Source organism: Salvelinus sp. IW2-2015, linkage group LG20, assembly GCF_002910315.2.
Source record: "Salvelinus sp. IW2-2015 linkage group LG20, ASM291031v2, whole genome shotgun sequence".
NCBI classification, from domain to species: Eukaryota; Metazoa; Chordata; class Actinopteri; order Salmoniformes; family Salmonidae; genus Salvelinus; species Salvelinus sp. IW2-2015.
In genome coordinates, this window is record NC_036860.1 from 21,566,544 (window position 1) to 21,577,263 (window position 10,720).

General features: G+C 43.1%; 2 protein-coding genes across 2 annotated transcripts in view; one reads left to right on the plus strand and one right to left on the minus strand.

Annotated features, from left to right (window-relative positions):
- The window catches only part of LOC111979948 (stanniocalcin-2), a 31,731-nt gene extending 25,186 nt beyond the window's left edge, over positions 1–6,545 (minus strand). Inside the window, exons 1-3 of the mRNA XM_070433694.1 lie at positions 5,848–6,545; positions 5,511–5,635; positions 2,289–2,488 (exon numbers count right to left, since the gene is read on the minus strand). Of these exons, the coding sequence (XP_070289795.1) occupies positions 2,289–2,488; positions 5,511–5,635; positions 5,848–5,985 (463 nt within the window). The 5' untranslated portion in view covers positions 5,986–6,545. The remainder of the gene's footprint in view (positions 1–2,288; positions 2,489–5,510; positions 5,636–5,847) is intronic.
- The window catches only part of LOC111981845 (vesicle transport protein SEC20), a 41,931-nt gene extending 32,417 nt beyond the window's left edge, over positions 1–9,514 (plus strand). Inside the window, exon 6 of the mRNA XM_070449267.1 lies at positions 8,830–9,514. Within this exon, the coding sequence (XP_070305368.1) occupies positions 8,830–8,912 (83 nt within the window). The 3' untranslated portion in view covers positions 8,913–9,514. The remainder of the gene's footprint in view (positions 1–8,829) is intronic.
- The last annotated feature ends 1,206 nt before the right edge of the window (positions 9,515–10,720 follow it).

The window sequence follows — 10,720 nt, forward strand, 5'->3', positions numbered from 1 at the left end:
GGGGGGGCTGGAGTCGCGTAGCCTTGGCCCTGGTCTCCTGTACGCCTGACACGGCAGTAAGACTTTCCACCAAGACACGGAGTCTACAACCCACACAAGTGGCTCAGGTAGTGCAGCTCATCCAGGATGGCACATCAATGCGAGCTGTGTCAAGAAGGTTTGCTGTGTCTGTCAGCGTAGTGTCCAGAGCATGGAGGCGCTACCAGGAGACAGGCCAGTACATCAGGAGACGTGGAGGAGGCCGTAGGAGGGCAACAACCCAGCAGCAGGACCGCAACCTCCGCCTTTGTGCAAGGAGGAGCACTGCCAGAGCCCTGCAAAATGACCTCCAGCAGGCCACAAATGTGCATGTGTCTGCTCAAGAAATCCAATCTTGTCCTGATTTTGGAGTCACTTTTATGGTAAATAAGAATAGAGTATGTTTCTGAACACTTCCACATTAATGTGGATGCTCCCATGATTACGGATAATCATGAATGAAACGTGAATAATGTTGAGTGAGAAAGTTAGAGGTATAAATATCATACCCCCCCCCCCAAAAAAGGCTAACCTCCACTGTTATTGGTAAAATTGAGAGGTTAGCATGTCTCGGGGGTATGATCTTTGTGCCCATGTATCTATATATGCAAATTTGTCAAAAAATCTATGACAGACACCTTCAAATGGGGGGACTAGATACATAARGTGCTATCATTTCTAAACGGTAAAACATATGTATGAAAATAGCCTCAAATAAAAGGTGACATTCTGTAGTCATGAAACATTTGATCTCAAATCCAAAATGCTGGATWATAGAGCCAAGATAAATGTTTTAGCTTCACTGTCCAAATAAACACACAGAGGAGTGTATATATAATTTCCTTCTGACATTCTTTTGACTTTTCTCCTACTACTTCTACAAAGACCAGGAGAGCGAAGAAAACTCATTCTGTTGTGTCGGGTGTGTGGAAGTATCTGATATTTAAAAAATAAATAAAAAACAGAAAGGCGTGCTTGCCAGTTCTCAGTGATGCAGCATAGAGTCTGCACGTCCTCAAAGGCGAGGTGGTGAAAGACAGAAGCAGCTCTATCAATTGGACCTTTGTCCCAGCCAGGTGGGAACACTCTGCACAGCTCATCCAGAGCCCCTCGTCCCCTTCCTGGGGGCTGCATCTTAGGGCCATTGAGCTAAGCCTCTCCTACACGGCCGAGGGTAGCAAGAGAAATATAGCATGGATGTGGAGACAGCAACATACCGTGCCCCCAGGCATTGCCAATCACCTTGCACCCTGTCTGCTCAGAGAAATGCCAACAWACCTGTCAGAGGCAGCCTGTTGGGTCCCCCCTGGGAGCTAGTTTCATAACCTGGGTTGTACTCCAGATGTCAAGTCTCAAATTGGCAAAGACTGTKGCACCCTTTTATGGCTAAGGTTTTGCCCAGGACTGTGTGCTCTATAAGGAACACATTGCACCTCCCTCCCCTCAAGAGATCTCACTGATTGTGCTCCGGGTGGCTCCAAATTGGATAATAATGCTGAGATCATTCTCATCTAATAAGAATATAGTCAAATGTAGCAGAGGTATGGATCATTTAATCTAGGCTAACTCAGCAATGAAGTCTTACCATGGCCAGTACAGCACATTTTCTATTGACCCAGTTTAAAAATGAAAGGGCAGTGTAAACATTTCTACCAAATCATTTATTGTTGAAAACATTTATTTACAAAATTCACAAAAAAAAGTGGCAAAACATTTGGGGGGAAAAAATCAGTTAGCAAACATTACGAACAATGACTACTTCTAGCTTTTAAGAAATAAAAGTTACCATTCTATTGTTAATTCAATAACCACAAATGCAATATAAATCAGAGCAATTCATACAACTTTATCTGGAAGTAAAAGATGGTATATTTAGCCAATTGTGCTATCTACACAAAGTGTCATTTTGCACAATTCCTCCTGTGACTTGGTAGTTGGTACGCATGTCCAGCATTGACAGCTAAAATCCATGGCTTGGTTTCTCCACATGAAGAATGAATAAGAGTTGTGGAAACCTCTTGCAAAGCCCTTGCGCCATGATTCCTCCACACTAGTTTTAAAAGTTGGAGTTCCTTGTCCAGTRTGATGGAGCTCTAGAAAAGTCTACCTTTAGCAGAAGACGTTCCTCTGCACCTGAAATAAAGATAAATGACAAACTGAGAACCTGAAACATTCTGAGGAGATTATAGTTCAATACCTATAGATTMTCCCATGATTTGTATGTTTATGTTGATTTCAGCAATCTTGACCACAGGTGACACACTGACCTCATGGTGTTTTGGGTCCAGTGTGGCTTGGAYCCTCTTGCTGTTCTGTCTCTGATGGAGTGTTGGATGGTCCCTCTTCCTTCTTCTCAGCAGACAGGAAGTCGTGAATGGCTTCCTCAATGTGGGGCCTGAAGGTGTGGTTAAGCTTGGGATCCACCACCTGGGTGATGATTCTGTCCACTCCGGACTCCAGCATACCTGACCTGACACACCACAGAGACAATACATATGACTGTCACATATACCCTAAATCCGTAAACATGGGCACCCTCATAGATATTATCCTGACCAACTTGCATTCCAAATACACCTCTGCTGTTTTCAACCAGGATCTCAGCGATCACTGCCTCATTGCCTGCATCTCCTATGGGTCCACGGTTAAACGACCACCCCTCATCACTGTCAAACGCTCCCTAAAACACTTCTGCGAGCAGGCCTTTCTAATCGACCTGGCCCGGGTATCCTGGAAGGATATTGACCTCATCCCGTCATACGTCAGTCGAGGATGCCTGGTCGTTCTTTAAAAGTAATTTCCTCACCATCTTAAATACACATGCCCCTTTCAAAAATGTAGAACTAAGAACAGATATAGCCCTTGGTTCACTCCAGACCTGACTGACCTTGACCAGCACAAAAAACATCCTGTGGCGGACTGCAATAGCATCGAATAGCCCCTGTAACATGCAACTGTTCAGGGAAGTCAGGAACCAATCACGCAGTCAGGAAAGCAAAGGTATCTTTTTCAAACAGAAATTTGCATCCTGTAGTCATCTAACCAAAAGTTTTGGGACACTGTAAAGTCCATGGAGAACAAGAGCACCTCCTCCCAGCTGCCCACTGCACTGAGGCTAGGTAACGGTCACCACCGATAAATCCATGATAATCGAAAATTTCTATAGCATTTCTCTACGGCTGGCCATCTCTTCCTCCTGGCTACCCAACCCCGGCCAACAACCCCAACCCCCCGTAGCTACTTGCCCGAGCTCCCCAGCTTCTCCTTCACCCAAATCCAGATAGAAGCTGTTCTGAAAGAGCTGCAAAACCTGGACCCGTACAAATCAGCTGGGATAGACAATCTGGACCCTCTCTTTCTAAAATTATTCGCCGCCTTGTTGCAACCCCTATTACCAGTCTGTTCAATCTCTTTCATATCGTCCGAGATCCCTAATGATTGGAAAGCTGCCGCGGTTATCCCCCTCTTCAAAGGGGTGACACTCTGACCCAAACTGTTATAGACCTATATCCATCCTGCCCTGCTCTCTAAAGTCTTCGAAAGCCAAGTCAATAAACAGGTCAACTGACCAATTCGAATTCCACGTACCTTCTCGCTGTGCTCGGTTTCCGAGCTGGTCACGGTGCAACCTCAGCCACGCTCAAGGTACTAAACGATTATCCTAACCGCCAGGATAAAAGAACATATACTGTGCACCGTCTTTCATCGACCTGGCCAAGGCTTTCGACTCTGTCAATCACCGCAATTCTTATCGGCAGACTCAATACCTTGGTTTCTCAAATGACTGCTCGCCTGGTTTACATTTACATTTACAGTCATTTAGCAGACGCTCTTATCGACTTACAAGTTGGTGCATTCACCTTATGATGTCCAGTGGAACAACCACTTTACAATAGTGCATCTAACTCTAAGGGGGGGGGGGGGTTAGAAGGATTACTTTATCCTATCCTAGGTATTTCTTAAAGAGGTTCACCAACTACTTCAAATCGTGTCAAATCGGAGGGCCTGTTGTCCGGACCTCTGGCCGTCTCTATGGGGTACCACAGGGTTCAATTCTCAGGCCGACTCTTTTCTCTGTATATATCAATGATATATCCACCTCTATGCAGACGACACCATTCTGTATACATCTGGCCCTTCTTTGGACACTGTGTTAACTAGTCTCCAAACAAGATGCCATACAACACTCCTTCTGTGGCCTCCAAATGCTCTTAAACGCTAGTAAAACCAAATGCATGCTTTTCAACCTTTCGCTGCCCGCACCCGCCCGCCCGACTAGCATCACTACCCTGGACAGTTCTGACCTAGAATGTGTACAACTACAAATACCTAGGTGTCTGGCTAGACTGTAAACTCTCCTTCCAGACTCATATTAAACATCTCCAATCCAAAATCAAATCTAGAATCGGCTTTCTAATTCGCAATAAAGCCTCCTTTACTCACGCCGCCAAACGTACCCTAGTAAAACTGACTATCCTACCGATCCTCGACTTCGGCGATGTCATCTACAAAATAGCTTCCAATACTCTACTCAGCAAACTGGATGCAGTCTATCACAGTGCCATCCGTTTTGTTACCAAAACACCTTATACCACCCACCACTGCGACCTGTATGCTCTAGTCAGCTGGCCCTCGCTACATATTCGTTGCCAGACCCACTGGCTCCAGGTCATCTATAAGTCTATGCTAGGTAAAGCTCCGCCTTATCTCAGCTCACTGGTCACGATAACAACACCCACCCGTAGCACGCGCTCCAGCAGGTATATCTCACTGCTCATCCCCAAAGCCAACACCTCCTTTGGCCGCCTTTCCTTCCAGTTCTCTGCTGCCAGTGACTGGAACGAATTGCAAAAATCGCTGAAGCTGGAGACTTATTTCCCTCACTAACTTTAAACATCAGCTATCTGAGCAGCTAACCGATCACTYCAGCTGTACATAGCCCATCTGTAAATAGCCCACCTAATCCCCATATTGTTTTTATTTACTTTTCTGCACACCAGTATCTCTACTTGCACATCATCTTCTGTTCATTTATCACTCCAGTGTTAATCTGCTAAATTGTAATTACTTCGCTACTATGGCCTATTTATGGCTACCTCCTCACGCCATTTGCACACACTGTATATAGACTTTCTCTTTTTCATATGTGTTATTGACTGTATGCTTGTTTATTCCATGTATAACTCTGTGTTGTTGTTTGTGTCGCACTGCTTTGCTTTATCTTGGCCAGGTCGCAGGTTGAAATGAGAACTTGTTCTCAACTAGCTACCTGGTTAAATAAAAGGTGATTTTTTTTTTTTTTTTTTTTTTAATACTGGCATTAAAAGAAACACCTGATTGCAATCCAGACTGGGTACATGATCTTAACCATTCATGTGCAGATGGCACTGTCTTTGGCTTGAGAAAGTGATTTAATTGTTATGTACTGTCAACAATTACAATATATTAGACATTTACAAGCTGAATTATAATCATATATAGTAGCTACTCACTGCACGACGCTTTGTCTTAGCACATTTCGCACTTGATTTTTGTTGATTGATGGGTTCCAGTCTTGAGTGTTCAAATGAGTAGAGACGAAGTTGTCAACTTTCTGTCGTAGATTCTGGTAGGCAGGCTGATGACAACAATGACAGAAGCACATCATTTACGTTACCCATTGATCAATAGCCGCAACATTTCCAACAGCTGGCTAGCTAGTTAGCTAAGCTAAAAACAACAACAAGGTGGGACAAATAAAGCGMAAACTATTTGCTAGCTAACGTTAAATAGCAGGCTTAAAGGAACGTTGATAGCTAGTTAGAAAAAGTTGAAAGCTAGATTAGCTACCTTTGTATCCACATCTGCCAGGCAGTCTCTGCGGAACTCGTCGAACAGGCCTCGGTTCTTGAGATGTTCCACGATGAGCCCGATGAGCTGCGGATCTCCGGGGGGAAGATTCACTGCGTTACCGACACCCTCCGCCATACCGATGTTTGTTGAATTTCAGCCCGCCAATGAGTTTTGTACATATAGATGTGTAGCAGTATCGATATAATTTCAAGAAATTACACAAAATAACTGCTGGTGGCTCTAAAACCTAGCTACATTATTTAGAGGTGTACACAAGTACCAACATGCTTTGCAATAGGAAGTCTCTTACATTGGGTGCGTTCGTAAATTAATCAGTTATTCTGCTCTCTGCATACTCAGACSGGAGTGCTCTGAAATCGGAGTAGATAGCCAGAGCGAATTTACCAACGTGCCCATTGCGTCTTCTTCTTTAACATTTTATGTTACGGGCATGATAGTCGACTACACCTATTGGTGTATTTCCGCCACCTACTGTACGGGTTATTAAAAAATATATTACATTGCGGGAAGAGGCACATTGGATCTTGGGATATGTAGTATTTAACTTAGCTAGTTTTACCTTTAGTTTTGGTTTACAGAGGGAATGAACTGTATTTTCTTTTCATGGTTACACACAGTTCTGCCMAAAAACGACCAAATATGCTAATGACAATGACTATGACCAGATAATTTGCATGATKATTTTTGAGGAAACAGGTGATATAGAGCACTACAGTATGAGTCATAATACCCATAACACCTAGCAGTCAAACAGGMAAATTGTTCCAATCGTTTTTCCACCATTCATTTTTCCCATATGAGATTTTAGAAACACTTTCGTGTAGGTTACCCTGGTGTGACGTTTTGATAACCGTGTAAATCTCTTCTAGACAAGGTGACCTTTATCAATATTGGGTTCTTCAGAGGGTGGTGGGGTCTGCCTAACGCATCACCGGGAGCACACTGCCTGGCCTCCAGGACATCTACAGCACCCGGTGTCACAGGAAGGCCAAGAAGATCATCAAAGACCTTAGCCACCCAAACCACAGCCTATTCACCCCGCTACCACCCAGAAGGCGGGTGGTGTCGCTCTTGCTGCTGGTGATTTTCTGATCCACCTCGACGCAGACGACACCATTCTTTATACATCTGGCCCTTCTTTGGACACTGTGTTAACTAAACTCCAGACGAGCTTCAATGCCATACAACTCTCCTTCCGTGGCCTCCAACTGCTCTTAAATGCAAGTAAAACTAAATGCATGCTCTTCAACCGATCGCTGCCCACACCTGCCCGCCCGTCCAACATCACTACTCTGGACTGTTCTGACTTAGAATATGTGGACAACTACAAATATCTAGGTGTCTGGTTAGACTGTAAACTCTCCTTCCAGACTCACATCAAGCATCTCCAATCCAAAATTAAATCTAGAATTGGCTTCCTATTTCGCAACAAAGCATCCTTCACTCATGCTGCCAAACATACCCTCGTAAAACTGACTATCCTACCGATCCTTGACTTATGGCGATGTCATTTACAAAATAGCCTCCAACACTCTTCTCAGCAAATTGGATGCAGTCTATCACAGTGCCATCTGTTTTGTCACCAAAGCCCCATATACTACCCACCACTGCGACCTGTATGCTCTCGTTGGTTGGCCCTCGCTTCATGCTCTCGTTGGTTGGCCCCATATACCACCCACCACTGCGACCTGTATGCTCTCATTGGTTGGCCCTCGCTTCATATTCGTCGCCAGACCCACTGGCTCCAGGTCATCTATAAGTCTTTGCTAGGTAAAGCCCCGCCTTATCTCAGTTCACTGGTCACCCTAGCAGCACCCACCCATAGCACACACTCCAGCAGGTATATTTCACTGGTCACCCCCAAAGCCAATTCCTCCTTTGGCTGCCTTTCCTTCCAGTTCTCTGCTACCAATGAACTGGAAAAATCACTGAAGCTGGAAACTCATATCTCCCTCACTAACTTTAAGCACCAGCTGTCAGAGCAGCTCACAGAGCAGAGCAGCTCACATCACTGCACCTGTACATAGCCCATCCAACTACCTCATCCCCATACTGTTATTAATTTGATTTATTTTGCTCCTTTGCGCCCCAGTATCTCTACTTGCACACTCATCTTCTGCACATCTATCACTCCAGTGTTTAATTGCTATATTGTAATTATTTCACCACCATGGCTTATTTATTGCTTTATCTTCCTTATCCTACCTCATTTGCACACACTGTATATAGACTTTTTATATTGTATTATTGACTGTATGTTTGCTTATTCCATGTGTAACTCTGTGTTGTTGTTTGTGTCGCACTGCTTTGCTTTATTTTGGACAGGTCGCAGTTGTAAATGAGAACTTGTTCTCAACTAGCCTACCTGGTTACATAAAGGTGAAATACATAGGGCTGCTGCCCTATGTACATAGTCATGGAATACTGGTCACTTTAAGAATGTTTACATACTGTTTTACCCACGTCATATGTGTATACTGTATTCTAGTCAAGGCCTATCCTTTTTAACTGTTGCTGCATGTGTACTATTATTCAGGTATACTGCATATTGTATCCATATAGTGTCCATATTGTCTATACATCCCATCACATATACAGTGCCAGTCAAAAGTTTGGACACACCCAATCAAGGGTTTTTCTTTATTTTTACTCTTTTCTACATTGCACTTTGCACATTCTCAATTATGTCTGACTCATATTGTCAGACAGCATCTTCTGTTTATTTGAATATTAATTCCAAATGGCTCTTTTAAAAACCATTGAGGCAATTGTTGTTTGGGAAACTATTGGCCAAGTTGATGATTTATAAAGAACTTGAATGTGTTTGCAAGGCCTAGTTGTAAAATTAACTACGGAGATATGATTTGGCATTGCAATTATTTTCTCTAATAAATGTAGTTATTGTAAAGTGTGGGCGTGGTCTTTAATTATGAAGTCAACTYTAGTCTCAATTTCCAGGAGGAGCTGGTTGCCAGGCAACTAGGGAGAGGAACCATGGTGACCCTGAGAGAAGGGGGAGGGGGAGAAACAAGAGGACCTGATGAGGAGGGCRGTGACAAGTATATCAAATGTATTGTAGCATTGGGTCTATTTAAGTACACAATGTCCTTGTAGGCCTTGCCCCAACTCATATGCTTTCTGTCATCTGGGGCCACGAGGCAAATGGCCCAGGAACACAAGGATAATACCAGCCAGTCAGCCCTTCCCCCGTCAAGAGGTCAAAATGCCCGTCTCTCTCTCACACACAGTTCCCAGAGGACTGACTGCTAAAATAAACGTGTGTTAGAGTAATACTATGGCATCCATGTTTGGTATCTATCTGAAACTTTTTCCCTGAGGAGAACGTCGATGCCATCTATATGGATGTATGATCTCTGTGGTAACTTGTATCTGTTCAGAGTGAACTCTAAACTACTGTAAGCAAGAGAGTTTATTGTCTTTTCAGGAATTCTAACTTATCTGTGTTTCTCTCTCCAACCCCCCAATCTTGACACCTCTGGGGACCAGATTCTGCTGGTCCTGTAGGTCTGAGGAGTTACACTAATGCTATTGGTCAAAAAACTCAGATTTTGAATCCAAACAGTCAGCACAGATGATGCTGAGTACCATTTTGCACAATGGCGCTGTCGGTGTGATCAAGGCGTTAGGATATGTATGCCTAGAATAATGCCTGGTTAATGCCAGTAATGCCTTGTAACATATAATTTCGCCTTGTATTATGGAACTCGTTCATCTTACAATGTTAATTAAATACTTGCTTTGATATTTGTTCTCATTACTATTTCTTGATCTTAGTCAGGTACTCATAACACTTGATTGCACATYGTTTTACCATAATATTAAAAGTATTAAGTCAGATTTATTTTATGTAGATTGTTAAATATTATGTAGCTCTATAGCCTTCTATGTATTGTGGCTGGAGCCTGAAGGCCTGGTTAATTTAACTCTTTGGAAGATGAAAAATGCAAATAGGCCAAATGTGAATTGACAACCCTTCTGCAATTGTCAATGTGTTTGGAGAGGTAGAGGCCAACCAGATGATCTCAAACTTCTTTTTTTCAGACACTTCTGTACGGCATTGTCTTTTTCACTTGCAGTTATGCACATTKATCCATTGAATTAATTTCTTAACGTAGCCTCGGGATGGTTTGAGCAAAGTCATTTAATCTCAATAAAGGTTAAATTTAATATGAAAAAGTAATTTCATCTTCCAAATTTAGGCCACAAGGTGGTGACATAARATCAATATGTGTCAGAGTTAAAGCAGTTTAAGCAGAGGTTTAATTATGCAATACCCTCTAATTTATTCTCCAGTTGTAGTTGACAGTTTTCGACATGTGCAGCGGCATATGTATCTTTGATCTTTCGACTAAGATATTCTGTAATGGCCACCAAATAACAAAAACAAAGCACTCCGGCAGAAACACACACGCACGCACACACACACAATTCTTAATGGTAGTAGTCCAATGCATAACTCTGCCAATTTATCAGAATCAGGCAGGCCTGGTGTAATGTAATCAGGGTTGGACTGGGACAAGAATTCGGCCCTYGTATTTTATCCACACCAGCCTACATCACTGCGCGCGGTGTCAACTCAACCCACACATACAACTCAGACCCTACACCCTAGTTAGACACAGGCAGTAGTGCTGACACATAACATTGTCAGTACAGTACAGCGTTTCTCAACCATTTCTTTACCAGTGACTGGTGTGACATGATCCTCCTCCTCTTTTTTAAGCAGCGCATGTTTAAAACAAATACAATATGTAAAAACACCACTGGCAATACAACTCATAAATAACAGTTGTAGGATCTTAATTTAAGACAGTTTGGTCAAGCAGGA